The sequence below is a fragment of the Lithobates pipiens genome, unplaced genomic scaffold, assembly GCF_037356315.1.
Source record: "Lithobates pipiens isolate NorthernLeopardFrog02 unplaced genomic scaffold, aLitPip1_a1.2 Scaffold_18, whole genome shotgun sequence".
Classification (NCBI taxonomy): Eukaryota; Metazoa; Chordata; class Amphibia; order Anura; family Ranidae; genus Lithobates; species Lithobates pipiens.
The window spans coordinates 266096984-266115781 of record NW_027507758.1 but is presented as its reverse complement, the minus strand read 5'-3'; the positions used below and the strand labels follow the sequence as shown (position 1 = coordinate 266115781).

Sequence of the window (18798 nt, the reverse complement as noted above, 5' to 3'; positions counted from 1 at the left end):
CTTATAAAGTTACCAAGTAGGCCCACTTTAAAGTCTAGTGACTTAATTATGTATGAACTGTTAGATATCATGGTTGCAACATGTTCTACAATGCATTTCATCTAAGAAAAGTGTAGGGTAACCATGTTTTAATACCTCAATTAACTTGAAGTACTTGATGGAGTAGGGCTTTGGCTGGATTATACAATGTTAACTGGGATAGATGTTATCTTCCTTTGTCACTGGCACACAAATACTTCCTGAGAGAAAATAGTAGAGTTGTTGGCTGGTGTTCGTGCCCCTTTATCTGTTGCCCCTCCTGCAGTGATTTAGTGGGTGGGGATAGTGGCCTTTATATGGCAGCTGTGGGTGGGGCCCGGGGTAGAAAGTGTAAGGAGGCACATCTAACCAGCATGATGTAAAATTTGTATTGGTAGTGAAAGCCCTCTGCAGGAGCGGAATCAGCAGGGCACTCAGTGGAGGACACTTTGGGAATATAAAGAAAAACCTGGCCCCCCGTCCCCCCAACCCTCGTCTAGCAGGGTCTGTGTTTGATTTAGGAAGGCGTCTGGGCCTGTAGAGGATCTCCCTTTGTGTGAGATGAATGTATACTCTGTGTGAGCAACATATGAGTATACAGAATGTAACATCTGGGAAGATGGCTGTACCAGTTCTGGGACTAATGCCAGTGTTCTGCGCTTGAGAAATACTTTTCAGGGTGTTGTGTACTAAAGAATATTGCTCTGCGCTTAGGCTTCCACTCATTGAGTTACGTGTATGGATATTGTGCTGTAAGGAATTGTGCTTACAAGAAATGTACTGAACCATTGTTGATTTGTACAGTAAAGCATTAAAAAGCCTATTGGACTGGGTATTCCTTTATTCTGGGTGATGGGTCTATGGCTGAGAATGCAGGAGGGTGGCTTCAGGCCAAGGAGAGTGTGACAAAATATGTCAGATTAACTCCAAAAACAGGTAGGTGACCATTTCATCCAAGAAGGAGCGGAGCAAGAACTGGGGCAAACATGGTGTGAACTCCTGTCCAATCCAGGTCCCTTACAAAATAAAAAACGAAAGCTCCAAATGACCACAGCAGCCTGTGTGCCAAAGACACATGGAAGAAAAGATTTCCCACCCCTTTTTCCCTTGTTATAACTGATGTTATAATTCAGATCAAACGTGAAGCTGCTGATCTGAAGGTTCTCTGACTTTAAGAAATGTCCAAAGGGATGTTTTCACCAAAGTACAATGTGTAAAAAAATGTTATCAAACAATAATTTTAAAAATAGTCAATAGCCATATCATAGCAGTTCTTTTCAAAGAGATACTTTGTGAAATGTGTTTTCAGTGCCATGAAATGCCATTCCCAGAAAAATGATAATTCAATATAAATCTTCACAAAATCACAGGACACCTTCTTTAAAAAAATGGTTATAAGTGACTTACAGGACAACATAATCGCAAACAATATGTAGGGTATGTATTGGTAAGAAAACATAAAAATACACATATGTAAATATGTATATTTGTTTCCATCCACTGAGTGAAAAAAACATGAGTTTTTATGGGACATGTATATACATTGTTTCAGCCCATGTAAAGACACTGTGATATTGATCAGTGGTTAAGGAAAATGCTACTGTGTAAACATATGGTTGATCTGGAGAAGGCTTAAAGAGGAAGTAAACCCTGATGAGTTTACTTCCTCTTTCATTCCCTGCAAAGGTAAAGCCTAATGGACTACTATGCACCGCATAGTAGTCCATTATGTGTCACTTACCTGACACAGGAGCCCACGAAGTCACCGCTGTCCCCTGTAGTCCGGCGCATCCATCTTCTCAGTGGGTCTCCCTGCTCCGCCGCTGTCATTTTGCGAAGCCGCAATGACGTCACTCCCACACATGCGCACGGCAGCCGCCACTCGTGGCATATTGCCATTGACCGCGGCGCGCTCAGTGCGCCTGCACGCCGCTGTCTATGGCGCATGCACCGTAGACAGCGGTGCCTGTCTTTTGGCAAATATCTCCTAAACCGTGTAGGTTTAGGAGATTTTTCTTGGACCTACAGGTAAGCCTTAATCTATGCTTACCTGTAGTTCAAAGTTGGTTGTAAGGGTTTACAACCACTTTAATGACATAACTAAACTGGTTGTGCCTTCAGTAAAAACAGACAAATATCCGTATATTTAAAGAGACACTATCAACATATGACCTACTATAAAAGAGTATATATATAAATATATAAATAAAAGAGTGTATATATATATATATATATATATATATATAAAAGAGTATATATATATATATGAGTATATATATATATATATAAAAAAAGAGTATATTATATATATATATATATATATATATATACATACATACACACACACACACACACACACACACACACACACACACATACAAACACACACAAACACACACAAACACACATACCAGAGGTTTGATTTGGTACTACAGCAGGCAGCGTGGCAAGCCATAAACCTGGCAAGATCTGCCAAATCTACACAAGTCCCCAAATACTTGAAATGAACACATCTATGGTACCATGTCCTTTTTCCTATAGGAAAGGTCAATGTCCATTCACACAAATATTTCCCAACAATGTCCAAGGTGTCCCTAAAGGGCACTTAGGGCATGAGATGGCCATCATTTGTTTTTAAGAATGATCACCACATTCTCATACTGTCCATATGCGACAAACAATTAAGAAACATGTGCATGTCATATCTCAGGGAAACAAAAGGGATCCATACATACAGAAATGGGTATGAATAAATTGGGGGAATGGGGATTGTCATGTGGTACCCCATACACTAAAAGCTGGTGACCTAGCTACAATTGGCCAAATCAGGTGACAGTCACCACAACAGGTCTCTACCAGGTTAGTTCACCTTTACTAAAAGTCGATATGGCCAAGAAAATATAATCCAAGGTAGTTATGTAACTATGAAATAGTACAGTTTTTTTTTGTCCTAGTCTTGTGATAGTGTCACTTTAAAACATACCTATAAGCCCACAGAATACTTAAGCAGCAAAATAACCATAACTTTCAAGGATGTAATTAATTTCTTTCTAGAAATTAGCAAGCCTGAATTCTTGTGAGCTTTGCTTAGCTTGTATATTCTCTCTCCACTGCGAGTGGACACGTATAATTTTACAGGTCAGTGCAACCAAAAGTGAGGCTTTAGCAGTTATAAGTGGATGTTGGTGGGCCGATTCACCTTGTGGCTTTTTACGTCCCTTAAGGAGTGGGATTTCCCCACCTTAATTCCCCCATTTCTACTATATTTACTGTAATAAAAAGGGAGTCCAGCAGTGGGAGAGTTAGGTTAGCCATACACAGCCAAATTCCTCATGTTGACCCAGCAGACTGAACCCAAGATGACCAAATGAAACCAAAGAACCTGCTTCTGTCTGAATACCCAGTGACTGCATCTGATAGGATGCAGTCATCATTCAGGCAATGATTTCTCACCTGGCTCAGTGGAAAAAGTCATTTTTAACCCTCTATTTCTAGCTTGAGGAACTGAAGTACAGAGATTTTGCTAGGTCCTAAGGCATAGAAAAAGCCAGCAGGCAATTTAAACAGCTGCCATGCACCCAAAAGTAAAGATCAGTTTTGGATGGACTGATGCTTTAATTTGATCTCCTCAAAGCATTTTGTGAGTGAATGGTTACTTAACAACATTAGCAAACAACAGAAAGCACTGTGTAAAAGAACTGAAAATAATACATGAAAGCACATGAGTAGCTTGCTTGCAGACAACACTTGGAGCATACCTAAGGCTTCTAATGCAGAAGTTCCTTCGCCATGTAATATATCTCCAGGAGGTAATTGTAAAAAGGCAATAATTAATCCAATCATAAAATATTACAGCATGACTACAACATATTTCCACAATAACATTACTACATGTTCATACAAAATAAAAATAATTTCTGTTATGCACAAGACATGTACTAGTACATTTCTACAGTTAACACATTACTACAGTGACATTATAGATATAAACATACCAACAAAAGCAGAACCTTAATTTTCAAGCAGAGTACACTGCCATGTGAAGAATAACACAGGTAATGGTAAGCGATTGCTGTGCTACCTCAGAGAGCCACTAGGTGGTGCTGTTTAATTTTTTATTTTCCACTAGTCTAGCAGAATAGAAAGAAACCAATACATATATTAAAGCTAAATCGTCATATTCTCAAACTTTGATGTGGGGACAGGACAGCATAACAGGCAAGATATAAAAGGATCAACTACAGGATAATTGTGGGGGAAGAGAAAATGTGACAAGTCTTGCATAGGCATGCATGCATAATAATGTAATCACCGTCCTTTAAAAATAAACAGCAAGTATTTATGACGAATACATTTAGCTTTTATGGGATAGTAATCGCTGGCAGATTGCATACTACAATGAACCCTTTCCCTTATCAGCAGGAACAGGTCAGCGCTTCCTGCTACAAGGTTTACATTTTGTCTATAGTATAGACAGAAAAACCTGTTGACAGTGCTCAAAAGGTGTTTAATAAGAATATTGAAATATATAAATAAATAAATTATATAGATAGATAGATATATATATATATATATATATATATATATATATATATATATATATATCTATCTATCATGTTTTTTTTTTTTGTTTGTTTGTTTTTTTTCCTTTTTATTTTAGTTTTTGTCACATGCATTCCTCCATGTATATGCTACCTGCAGCTCAGATCTGCTGACTGTGAGAGTACTACGATTACCAAAGTTGTGTATGCCATCAACACAGTGAGGTTGATTTACTAAAACTGGAGAGTGCAAAATCTGGTGCAGCTGTGCACGGTAGCCAATAAGCTTCTAACTTCAGCTCGTTCAATTAAGCTTAAAAAAAAAAAAAAAAAAATGGAAGCGGATTGGTTTCTATACAGAGCTGCACCAGATTTTGCACTCTCCAGTTTTAGTAAATCAACCCCGGTGAGTAAGTAGTCAATCTGTCATGTTACCTTTCCTGCCTTAGTGGACTCAAGTTTTTGCTCAATTCCTTTTTGCATTGAAATCAATGGCAATGTATCAAAACTTATTTCATTTACGTACCCGTAAGTAAACGTGTTTGAGACTCCACATGCCCGTGCCGTGCCTGCCGGGAAGCTTACACTGTGCAGCGCTAATCACAGGTAGTGAGACATTTCCTGATCTGTTCAGCTGCGGATGGGAAATGTCTCACTGCCTGTGATTAGCAATGCGGAGTGTCAGCTTCCTGGCGGGCGCAGGCACGTGGAGTTTCGAACATGCCTGAGCTAAATCTTACTGTTAAGAACACATCATCCTGCTTTATCACACACATTAAACCATCATGATGTGCAGTGACATCCAAAACACGGGATAAGTTAACTTGCACTGATATGTGCTTTCATTGATTTCAATGGAAAACACATCACATGGAAAACCGGATGCAATTCCAGGATAGTTTACCAACACTACAAAGAAAAGGTCTGGAATCTGATTACTATCATTCTAATACGGGATAGGTTTCTGTTAATTATATAAATTAAGAGGATGGACAAACACTGGGCTGTATTTACAGTCAGTATTTGAAAAAAAATTGTCATAACTTAATTGGATCTCAAGATGTAAAAGCAATCTGTTGGCATGCAAATAATGGTCCTACCATTACGGATTTGCTTCAGAAAAATTCAAGTTAGACCTACCGGTAACTTGTTTTCCAGGAGTCTTTAAGGATAGCACCTGAGAGGGTGGCTCCTTCCCTTGTCAACAGGAAACACCTCTTCCACCAAACTTTAAAAGGAGGCTCCTTCCCACATATTGTCAGTAGTAGCAGAGAACCTCCGGCCCAAAGCTGAAACACATAATCAATATATGGTTAGTCACAGCATACAGAAAAAATAATAGATGGGGCTGTTGCTGTCCTGAAAGACTCCTGGAAAACAAGTTACCGGTAAGTCCAACTTGAATTTTCTCTTAACGTCTTACAGGACAGCGCCTGAGAGGATAAAAGAGACTTAACCCCTGTGGAGGGACCACAGCCTGCAGAACCTTTCTGCCAAAAAGCCTGATCACCTGCTGACAGAAGATCCAGTCTGTAATGACAAACGTTAAGTAACTTGACCATGTAGCTGCCTTACAAATTTGATCTGGGGTGGCACCAGCTTTTTCTGCCCATGTAGTGGTTTGAGCCCTTGTAGAATGAGCTTTAATTCTCAGCAGGAGAGATAGACCCATCTGGGAATAGGTTAACAAAATAGCTGATTTAAGCCATCTGGCAATTGACTTCTTCAATGCTTGGTGGCCTTTGTTTCCAGAAAAAATAACAAATAGAGTCTGAGGATCTGAACGCTTTCCAAATAATGAAATAGGGTTCGTCTCACATCTAGGTTCTGAAACTGACCTTCCTTTTCTACTGAAGGATTTGAGCAAAAGGTTGGCAGGATTATCTCCTGTAACCAGTTCTGAAACATTGCTACTTTTGGCAAAAACCCTAGATCTGTCTTAAGTACAATCCTATCTGGATAAATGGACAAAAAGTTTAACTGATAGCGTATGCAGTTCACTGATTCTTCTTACAGATGTGATTAGAAATACAGTCTTGAAAGTCAAATTCTTTAGAGAGACTGTTTGTTGTTGTTCAAACAGTTCCTTTGTGAGGGTTTGCAAAACCACCGAGAAACCCCATTTGGGAAAATGCTTGTCCGGAGCTGGTCTGGATCTTGTAAAAGCCTTGAAAAACCTTGTGACCAAAGTTTCTCTAGAAATTGATCTCTCAAGAAAAAACCCTAATGCGGTCACTTGCACTTTAAGGGTGCTGATTGCAAGACCCTCGTCTGGGTTCTTAATTCTTAACACTCTTTCTCTCTGTATTTTCCTCAATACCAGTGGAATCGGCTGGAATGGGGGAAAGGCATACCCCAGGTGAAAATTCCAAGAGTGCGTCAAAGCCTCTATTCCCTGAAAACCGTTGTCTCTGTGAAGGGAAAAGAATTGCGGGAGCTGTGTGTTTTACCTTGATGCAAACAGGTCCACTTGTGGCTGGCCCCAAGCCCTGGTGATCAATGCAAAGACCTCTGTATTCAGGCTCCACTCTGCCCCCTAAACCTTCTGCCTGCTCAAAAGATCCGCCACTTCGTTTAATGTGCCTTTGAAATGGACTGCGGATAAGGACAGTAAATGGGTTTCGGCCCACTCCAGAATTTTTTCTGACAGTAATTGAAGACTTTTGCTTGTGTCCCCCTGTTTGTTCAGGTAGGCTACAGTAGTGGCATTGTCCAATAGAATTTGGACATAGAAACCTAGGAGGTTTGGTGAGAAGGCAGCCAACGCTAAGGCAACTGCTTTTAACTCTCTCCAATTTGAGGATTTTTCTGCTTCGGTCTGTGACCATGTTCCCTGTGCCAAATCCTGATCCATGTGGGCCCCTCATCCACACATACTGGCGTCTGTTGTCCCAATTTTTTCGGTCAGGAAGGACCAAAGTAGACCTTTTTGCAACACTGACTGATTTTTCCACGACCAAAGTGTTAGTTTGTCTCTGTCATGTTGTACAATACTCTTAGAAGGAATCTCTGGAGAGGCCTGAAATGTAGCCTTGCCCATTGGATGGCTGCATAGTCGAGGTTAAAGTTCCCAAGGCTGACATAACCTTTGGTTGTAATATATTTACTACATTCTGGACTTTGATTTATTTATTTTTTCCCGGGAGAAAAATTCTTTGTTCCACTGAATTTATTTGGTACACCAGAAATTGTACTTGCTGAGCTGGATTAAAGTTTGATTTCTGAATGTTCACTATCCAACCCAGGGATTCCAAATGACTGTAGGCCTTGCCCAGATCTTCTTGCAACTTTTCCCTGGATGGGGGCAAAGAAGAGGTGGTTGTCCAGATAAGGGATTTACTGGAATCTCCTGAAGACAAAGAGGGGCGACGGCTTCCGCAATAATCTTTGGAAAGATTTGCAGAGCTGATGAAAGGCCGAAAGGAAGGGCCCTAAATTGCAGATGTAGCACCTCCTTCCCCATATCGAGCGCCAACTTCAGGAATTTTTGGGACTGAGGTGCTATAGCAATACGTAGGTAGGCATCTCTCAAGTCGATCGATGTCATAAAGCATTCTTTGGTCAGCATATTCCAGACTGAAGATCGTGTCCATACAGAACTTCTTGTATAGGACTGACTTTTTTAATGGTTTCAAGTTGAGCAGCAAACTGAAATTTACAGATGGCTTTATCAGGAATATGTGAGAATAGAATCCTTGATAACCTCTCTCTGGAGATACAGGTGTCACAACCCTTTGATGCATTTGATCCTTTAACAGATTCTTCATAGCCACTTTTGTTGAGTCCCTTGGTAGGTTTGTTACAAAGCATCTTTCTGGAAGAAGATCTGAAAACTATTTTGTAACCTTGGGACAGCATGCCCAGAATATATTGATTTTCTGTCATGCTGGCCCAATGAGGGAGAAAATTCTGCAGCCTTCCTCCTACTGGCAGTGATAAGTTATTGGGTTTTCTTGGTTGACGCAGGAGGATGGAAAGGGACATTTCCTTTTTCCTTTCCCTTCTGCGATGACCAATTTCTTCTTTTCTCTTAGGGGTTTGGTATTTTTTTCTTGAGCCCTTTGAGATTGAAAAAAAATGCCTAACTGCCATTTTCTTTTCTTTTTAACAGGACATTACTTTTTTAATCTGCTGTCCTATCTAGGACTGAATCCAAGTCAGGTCCAAATAGTAAATCTCCCAAGAACGGTAACCTACAAAGCTTATTTTTGGATGCCGCACCCTCCGGCCAGGTCTTTAGCCACATTGCCCTCCTGACCGAGGTAGTTAGGGCTGCAGATCTTGCTGTCATTCTAATTGATTCTGCTGAAAAATCTGAAATGAAGGCTACAGCAGCTGACAAAGCTGAGAGAGAGTCCAGAATTTCTGGTTTTGTGGAGTCTGCTATAACATGGGCTTTGAGCTGATTCACCCAATATTTCATGTTCCTGGAGACACAAGTCGTCACCATAGCTGGTTTGAGATTACCCATGATGGATTGGCATAAGCTGTTGATCCATCCATCCTTTTATCCATGGGATCTCTTAACACATATCCTTAAATGCAAAGTCAGACTTTGGAATAAAAACCCAAAACTAGACGCAGCTTTTCCCAAGTGCCACTGGGTCTTCCTCAAAAGGAACGCTTCTTTTAAGGGCTTTAGGAAAGAAAGGTTTTCTTTATGGCTCTGCCCATTCCTTCTTAAAAGCCTCAGAAATGACTGAGTTCACAGGAAAAGCAGTGTTTTTAGGCTCACTGAGACCTGTGTAGATCCCATCATGCATAATTATTTTCTTTCCTCTTCCAGACCGAGCGTAGTATAAAACACTTTTAAAAGACCATCTACCTGTTCTAAAGACAGTTTGTATTTAGAAGGTGCATTCTCCATACCTTCCTCCGCCTCCTCATCCAATTCTTCCTTAGAATGGGAGGGGGAATGTCCCTCTTGGGTAAGAGATGCTTCACTCTCTACCGCCAGGACTAATAGTGAGCCCTGAGAGGACTTTGAGGTAGTTTGGCTGACTCAGGGATGGGTTTGCTAGTGAAGAGCGAAACGATTGAATGGTGGCATCCAGCTCTTTTCTTACTGATGCGATTAAATCGCTGCATGTGGAAAAAGCTTCTTCTTTAACTAGCGAATCAATACAAATTTAACACAAGGTCTTCTTCTAGCCTTCAGGTAGTTTTGCTTTACATGAAGGACATTTCCTTTTTGCCACTGGATCAGAGCTCTTGGCCTGCCGTGATACAAAAAAAGGACAATTCCATCCCAGTGAGACAACCTGTCCTTTCAAAGAAGGCTCACCACAGGTGCACAGTGAGAAACAGTCGCCTCATGTGCCCAGACAGGCCTCTGTCGTTTGGGAGAGGGGTAGGGAGAGAGAGAAAGAGAAACCGCATAGTAAAAATAGGGCAGTATCACATCTGCCCCTTACCTGGGCCTTGCTGGTGCCTGTGTCTGTCCCCACTTGCTGCCGCCATAGATTTCATTGAGGAGCGCCGTGTGTGTGTGTCTGAACGCCGGTTCCAGACTTCAATAGCACCGCTGCGTTGGATTGGAAGGGGCAAATATGCATCAACTCCAATTCCTCCCTTCTCCCCCTGCAACTTCCAGCAGAAATTATGCAGTGTGCCTCCCTTCCCGATACCTCACTTCCGGCAGATGCAGTCACTGAACGCCATTTCCGGAGGTGGCATTAGATAAGGCAGGTGGAAAAAAAGAAAAAAATTATGGGAGTGGCGCCCCCAGCAGTCCCGTCTCTCCCTGAGCACTTTGAAGAGGGAGAAGGAGCCCATTCAGCAGTTGGATACCTCGCTCTGTGGTATGGGAGGAACAAACTCTCTAAAGGTAAGAAAAACGGTGGAGCAGGAAGACTGGCCTCTTAGGACAGCACCTAAGAGTTTCTAAATCCCCACTAAGTGTTCCCTTCTGGAGGAAACACAAAAACTGGCAACATGTGGGAAGGAGCCTCCTTTTAAAGTTTTGGTGGAAGAGCCATTTCCTGTTGGGGAGGAGCCATTCTCTCAGGTGCTGTCCTGAAAGATGTTAAGGGAAAATATATTAATTTACCTACTTGGTGACTCACACTTTCATTACAAGGGAGAGTAAAACTTCTGTTTTTAGTAAGCCCTATATACGAGTATAGCTGAGGTTATGGATTCATCTGAATTTTCTCTTTAGCTTAATGCAGCCCCCTTCCCACCTCCCCTATGGATTCATGTATCTGGCAGCCTCACTGACCAATGCGGAGCTCCAGGGGTAGGGATGAGCTATAGTTTTACAGGAAAGGCTGAGATTTGCATGTGACATTAGCTGCTTCACTCTAGATCTGGTTATACAGCCTCTGCTTATGCATTTGCATCAATTACGCAATCTGAACTGGCCATGTTAGTAACAGATTCATTTTAAAATAAGACTCCACCCAATTTGCTGAAGCTAATATGCCTGCAGAACAGAAGTGTGAAGATTATCCCTGAGCTTCAATGAATACTATAAGGCTATCACTTTGTCTAATATCACACAGCAAGAAATCAGTTTTCTCACAGCAGGTATAAGCCAGGGCAGATTCTATGAAATAGAGGATCTGAAATAAAATGGAATTTAGGTTTAAATTCTTTGAGATAAAGGGACCTGTGCATGGCACACTGAAGGGATTTCTTAAGATCTAAAACTATTTCAGTGACTTCATCCTGAAGACAGTGCTAGTTTTGACAGCCGTCCAGCTCACAAGGGTTGACTGAATTGCTGTTTGCTAACAGAGCATGGCAGTGTGACTACAGGTCTTTTTTCGGCTATTATCCAGGTTAAATTGTATAGGCCAGGTAACAGTGGAATCCAGGAATACAGTGGAGGTTTCTTTTTTTTTATTTCTTTTTTTAATAACAGCTTAGTAAGGAGATAAAGATATTAGCAATATAAAGAGCAGTAGTGACTATTAACATGAACCTGAATGGCAAAAAACTGGTGCAGCCAGTACAAGTAGTCTCTCTTTACTGTAATGTATATGCTAAGAAAACAGCAGTCGTCTGATCATTGCAAAACATCAGCAAAATAAATTGTGTTTTTTTTTTTTTTTTTTTAACTCTCCTTCTCTGCATTTCAAATTGAAAACTTCCATTGAAGGGAAAATAGAGTGCATTTTCAACAAGTTTTGACTTTAGAATTTATATATACACGCTCTCCCATATTATTGCTATTGCATGTAGCACAGTAGAGCCTTCTTTTACTCCGTAATACCCTATGCACAATGTACTATTTTAACAATGCTCTTAGGGGCGTCTGCCGCTTTTTTTTGTCTGCCTCTAAACACTCCTGCATGTTAGCCTACGTATCCATGCACACACAGGAGTTAAGAGCAATTTCTGCCAAAACTTTGCTGCGAGGAAAGGCATCTAGGAGAGATAGCCAAAGTGTCCAGTGTGAATGAGGCCTAACGTAATGTATTTACATCTCATTCAATTGCTTTCTGCATCTCGATTGTAGAAATAGTATCAAGGTCATCACATGTGCAACTCTGCCATTGGCAGGATGCCACTGCAGTGGCAGGATCACGGAGGCGTGCTAAAAGACTGCCAATTTTCTCCTACAGAATCGCTGCTCCTCTGTAGCCAAAGCAATAAGATACTATAGCTTGCAACTGAGATTTAGCTCTGTTCAGGCTGGTGAAAATGACATCTCTCTTCGTCTGCCTAAAGGGACACACAAACGGCTCCTTTAAACCAGCCACAGATGGTTCAAATCTAGTTAGTTTCAGCAGGGACAGGCTGATATTCAAACCAATTGATCAACTTGGGTACAACCAGTCTGAAAGATTTCAGTGCTGATGGGGAATCAAAAATTGCTATGGCCGACTTTAGTGGTCCTGCTGCTGGCAGTTTTTCTTTTGTGGCAGAATCACCCATCCGTCATTAGTCTTACAAAGACATGTATGCTATCAACACAGTGAATAACTAACCAAACCATAAAAAAATATTTATTAATTTTGTACTGAAGTCGACGTAAGCACATCAAAACATATTTCAATGTATGTGTTAAGACACACGTCAACAAGCATGTACAATACATCATTATTACCATAGACATGCATTGACATCCAATACAAAGCACATTGTAAGGCACTTTAAAAAAGTGCAACAACTAATGTTGACATGCATTTTAATGCACTTTCATTGATTTTAATGGAAAACAAATCAAAGGAAAAAAAAAAAAAAACATACGGTATAACGTCAGAGTAGTTCATCAACCTTCCAAAAGGGCTGAAATTCTACTACTGCCATTGTACTTTGTGAACTGTGTTTCTATTAAATATATAGACCCTGGAACTGAGACCATATTTGGAAGGGGTTTAAAAAATAAAAAAAAGGATGAATTGATTGGTTGATTCTTATAATGGAAGCTATTCACATCTGATTCCATCATATGCCAAAAAGATGATTGTTTCAAATTTCAGGATAGTGGGTGGAGCCCTATTCCTATTGCCCCAATAGCCAACTGTAAATCCAGAATTGGTGGACTAACCAGAACTAGTGTATAGTATAGCACAGACATAAAATAATATAAGGATTTTTATTGCAAACTAGATATGGCCTTTTAAGGCTTTTTTGGCTATCATTGCAGTATATAGAAGCCTTGGTTTCTACAGAGTGGAGCTTGGGAACCAACAGAAATAATAAACCAGGAGGTTGTTTGAGAAGGGACAAAATAAACCAGAAAGCCTCCACCGAATCTATGAGTAGCACAGCAGAGCCTTCATTTATCAAGAGGTATTCCCACTACTCATTGTATCACATATCCCAAAACCACCACTGAACTTGAATTGAAGTAAACAAATACATTTTAAGCTATCACTAGGTCTCCAGTGATAACTGGGCATGCCAATTCATTTTTTTTTTTTTTGTTTTGAATACCCATCTCAATGGAGGAAAAAGTATAAACTGCATTATTAATGCAATGGACAACCAGCAAACTGATAAAATAGTATTTTGTGAACATACTGCATCCAAAATAGATAGCTATGTAAATAATTATGATGCAGTTTGCAGGTATGTGTGTGCTGGGGTGCTATTCAGAATGAATGGAAAAACACAAACTGTATACTGCACGGTGTGGTGCACAAGCTATTGTCCTTCATATTGTGTGCAAAAATTCCAGTAAACGATAAGAAGGGAGTCTGAAAAAACAAGGATGTCCCACTTATCTGCCTTGCAAACTTTAAAACTTAAACTATTAGGATTTAGTTCACCTTCAAAAATATGACTGACATGATTATCAGGTGCAGTGGAGGAACCCAAAGTGTTTTATATAGCTTGGAATTTACATCTATTAAATTAGCCAGGAACAGGACACAATGCTTTGCTGCTTTATCTAGATAAAAACCAAAAGGCTACATTTATTATCATCGCTCCCTACAAGGCTATGCCCTCCTTGCATAAAAAGAGTCATGCTCCACACACTCAATCCAACTTTACCCATCAACCTGCCATACCCTACTACAAGGCAAATTGAAACCCAACCCACAAACACCAAGATGTTTTGCAGCCAATGTGACCAAACTTGCCGACTGTTTTGTAATATAGATGCACATCTAATAGCACAGAATTTGGATTATTTAGAATAACCTAATATTGATACAATTTTGTAAAAGACCCCTTAACTTTCATCTACAGTATATGCTAGAAAATATAAATCTTAAAACACAGGTTTCCACATAATTGCAAAGCTTTTTAAAACATACAGCTTCCATTATAGAAAAAAAAAAAAAAAAAAAAAAAAAGAGTTTAGTTATATCCAATATGCACATAACACCAAACAAACTGGTAAAAAAAATGCTCACAGACAATAGGATTTCACCATTATTTTGCAGTTTCTGAATGTGACAAATAGGCACAACTGAGCAGTTTCATTTTGATTCCTTACCTTTTTTTGACAATTAAAACGACAACTAGAAGCAGTAGAATGAATACTAAAATCCCTGCACTAATGCCAGCTATTTTCACCACACGATCTGTTTGCTTGGCAGGATCAGGAATAACCTCTGGTTCTTCAACAGCAGCTGCTAAAAATGGGAATAAAATACACACAATTATAAAGAGGAACAAAGCCAATTTGTAAATATGAAAGAAAATAAAATATTTTGTTTAAACTAGTGATCAAATGCATCAATGTAACTCAGCAACATGAACACTTCTGCTATCCCCGACTCTGGTTCACCAGAAGCTGCAGGTGTGCCTTGAATATTGTAACTATGACAAAGTTTAGCAACCCAAAGAAACTAAGCCAGTTACATTTCTAAGATGATACAAAATTAATTCTGATTGGATATATCGGGGTACTGTCATTACTTGTACTGCTATAAGCCAAAATTGTAACTTATTCTTAGGAAATAAGAAGTCGACATGTAGCCAGTAGGGTGCCTGTAAATGCATATTGTAGAGAAACCAACTCCGTAAAAAAAAGGGAACACAAAAGACCTATAATGAAACGTTAGCCTCATTTAATAACACTTGCTAAATTATTAATCTCCATTCATTTCCAAATGACCAGAATGATGGTTTTTCGCATGTGACCTTAGACTTCCTCACTGCTCTTTAGTTATAATCGCAAGATAATATGCTGTCTGAAAGCTAGACGCTCTACACAAATGTACATTTCTGAGCCAGAAAACACATGAGGAATTTATAAAATGTGATGTGATATTTTCTAAGCACATGCTGCAGGTCAAGGATTATGTGCTGCAGCAATACTTAACCTTGCATTATGTGCTGTGCAGCTGCACAACAAGTTTCTCATTCATAAAGACATTTGCTTAGCGAGCCTACAGCTGAAAAAAAACTTATAGCAAGAAAATTAAAATGCCCTGTAAAAGTATTTAATTGGACAAGCAAACGTCCAGTATTGCCCAAGAAGGTTCTAATTAGAAATAAGCAAACAAAACTGGTTAGGGTCTGGCAAGAATTAGGAAAATTCACTGTGCATCCCATCTATTGCTCCAGACATTTTCACTGCAGTATGAAGATAATCTCTTTGATATTCAACATAAAGCTATTTAAGATAGAAATTAATGCTTCTGCATTATGTCAAAAGAAAAAAATGCAGTAAAGATTCCGGTAAAGGAAAACTTTCCAGAGAGAAAGTTGGAAACTGCCACTAATGACTATTGTATATACTTGTGAAACTCTAGTTGTCCGGCTGTCATTCTGACCTTGTACCTTCAATCTTTTGAGACTCAGTACTGGCACACAAATGCACATAAGGACTTATTATTTTCCCCAGACTGGCTAGATTCCTGAAGAGTAGTCAGGCAGCTAGCACTGGTTACCAATGGCAGCTTCCATATTTCACCATAAAACATCTACAGCAATAATTTGAAGGTAATCATTCATGCTTAACTCAGAATTGATAAACTGCAAAGACTTTTAAAGGATTGCCTTATGAACAATTTCCATACCGCAGTTATTTACCAATTCCTGTGTGGTTGCAGGATTATAGCTTGCCATATTAATTTTCTATTTACACTATGCAATGCAATCTTTTATATTTAAAATAAAAATAAAAAAATATGGGTATTCTATTTTATTGGTGTTCATTAAAAGTCATTTGAGGTATGTCTTCCTGAAAATATGCATTTGAAAAACAGTTGCACATAGATCATGCGACATAAAAAATTGCAACTGCCACTAATTTATTCAACAGGGCCTCGGCTTTCTGAATTTATATACTTTTTTGATGTAGGTTTAAAGTGATTTTTTTTTGAAAAAAAATTCAAACACCAAACCCTACTAATGGACTTTCTTACTACACTACATACAGTATATGAATAAGCCTAAGCATCTTTAGAGCAGGTTCACACTACCTGCAAAGATATATGTTCAGTTTTTCTCTGCAGGGAGAGATCACAAAGGGTGACCCACAAAGCGTGGGGAAGAGCTTTGTGTTTTTACAATGCAAGGCATGGTTTTCCCTTTTTATTCTTCCAAACTTTAATGTGATATTCCATTCATTTCTATGCACAGCTGCTCAGTTGAGCTGAGCAACCAAACATAAAAACACAGGGTGGCACAGAGATGTGCAGAAAAAAAGCTTCCATGTTTTCCACTCCATTCTGCCCCGCATCTAAGAGCTGCAGAGAAGAGCAATGGGGAGGGGTGCACACAGAAAACCATTGTTGTGTCCTTATAGAGAGCTGCAGAAAAATGCAGCTTTCCACTAAAGTGTAAATCTGTAAAAAAAAATAATAAATAAATAAAAAATAAAAAAACAACCGCTGGTCAAAAGTTTCCAAGTAAGGCTCCATGTACACGGGACACTGAAGCAAAGTCCTCTGAACGTTTTTTTTTTGAAAGCTTGAAACCGGAGTTCAGAAACACCTCGTTTGCGTCTAGAAGTGTTTAGCAAGGATAATATCATAAGAACCATCCAAACTCAAAAAAAAGGGGTTTATTTAACTATTTCAGGCATTTTGTGAGACCAGAGTGAGTAGCAGCAGCAGAGAGAGCAGCAGTGTCCTTGTATTTGTCGCCATTTCTGTGCTTTTTTTTTATACAATGGATCCCATAATGAGCATACGTGAGGAAATGCTCCTCACGTTGCTCTTGATGAGGCTAGAATGATGCCAAAAATTGTATGTGAGGACCAGAGTTCATTGCTACTGGACCCATCCACTGATCGTGCAGCGCATGTCAGTAGGATAATTTTACCAACATGTATGGACAGCTGCGTACCTACCCCGATAAATTTTACACGCATGTCCATTGCCTTATTTGACATTCTACTAGCGTATTAGACACGAGCACGAAGAGTGTGCCACCAGAGGAACGTCTGTTGGTGACTACCAAATTTCATGAAACTACTGATCACATTGGTGGTCATACTCAATGGCGGGGTGATCTTTTTCATATCCAACAACATATTGGTCAAATTACAATTATACTATACTTATAAAACAACATTGCTAATGGTGTATTGGATTGCACCAAGGGCTATATATGGTATATGAATCATTGCAAGTAATTACCAGTTTTTAATCTTTTCTCATTGTTTTCCATCATTTTTTAGTGTTTTAATGTCCAAAAAATGGAGTACCTTTAGAAATGCTTATAAACAAAAACCGGCGGTACCGGCGTTTAGCCGTGTTTTGTGTCTGAAATGTGGAAATCTTCGGCGTCTGAACTCATTTTTTTGCCTTCAAAGAAAGGCTATTAAACGCAACTGCCTAAAAACGACTAAGTGAAACTGTCATATAAGATAACATTGAATGAGTTCAGAGGCAGTTGAAAAAAAGCATCCAACTGCCTCTGGAACATGCGTTTAGTGGCAGCAGTGCACATGGGGCCTAAGGCCCCATTCACACCTGAGCGTTTTGTAGCTTGAAGCCTGAAGCTACAAAACGCTGGAGGGGAAAAAATCTATTATTCTCAATGGAGATGGTTCACATCTCCACTCCAAGTCGCCTGAAGCCAAACTCCTGAAGATCAAACAGGTTCTGGACCCTTTTTTGTTGCTTGAATAGGGCAGATTTGGGCGTTTTTCTTCTTTTTACATTGGTGACCTTTTGCATTGCACAAAATTGCAGCAAAAACCACAGCAAAATCGCAGTAAACATGCCACACAATTGCGGCAAAAACCGCCGCAAAATCGCAGTAAACACGCCGCAAAATCGCGGTAAAACCACACAAGTTTCTGCCTGAAAACACTATGCTCAGGTGTGAATGGGGCCTAAGGCCGCGTACACACGGGCGGACTGTCTGACGGACTTGGTCGGACAATTCGCTCGTGTGTGGGCTTCAGCGGACTTTTTCAGAGGACAGTCTGGCGGACTAAGTCTTTCGGAATTTCCGTAATATTGTCCGTCCAAACTTGGTTTCAGCGGACAGTCCGCTCGTGAGTAGGCTAGTTCGATGGACTAAGTATGGCGCATGCTCAGAAAGGATTTACACGGCTGAAGGTTGCATTGCAGTGTATTGGATGTCGAATTTCTAGTCCCGTCGTACGTGCCGTACACGTCATCGCGCAAGCTTTCAGCGGACTGTCTGTTCGTCGTGTGTGGTCAAGTCCGTTCATTCAAAAGTAGGACGGACTGTCTGTCGGATTGTCTGACGGACTTAGTTGGACGGATAGTCCGCCCGTGTGTACGCGGCCTAAGGCTTGAAAAACTAACTCACTCCTACAAAAAATGTTTCATTGTTTTTCCGTATTCCTAATCTATTTTAGGAATAGCTGGGTATAGAAACTTGATTTAAAGTTTTACAATGTGAAGATATA

The 18798-nt window shown here is 39.9% G+C and overlaps 1 protein-coding gene across 22 annotated transcripts in view; it reads right to left on the bottom strand.

The window, feature by feature from the left end:
• Positions 1 to 18798, bottom strand: part of PTPRK (protein tyrosine phosphatase receptor type K) — a 596872-nt gene that overhangs the window by 119920 nt on the left and 458154 nt on the right. For 9 of the 22 annotated variants that reach the window (XM_077486901.1, XM_077486905.1, XM_077486904.1 and 6 more), the window contains exons 14-15: positions 14455 to 14593; positions 3777 to 3818 (exon numbers count right to left, since the gene is read on the bottom strand). In XM_077486901.1, the coding sequence (XP_077343027.1) occupies positions 3777 to 3818; positions 14455 to 14593 (181 nt within the window). The remainder of the gene's footprint in view (positions 1 to 3776; positions 3819 to 14454; positions 14594 to 18798) is intronic. The other 13 variants (XM_077486909.1, XM_077486914.1, XM_077486915.1 and 10 more) reach the window with 3 other exon arrangements.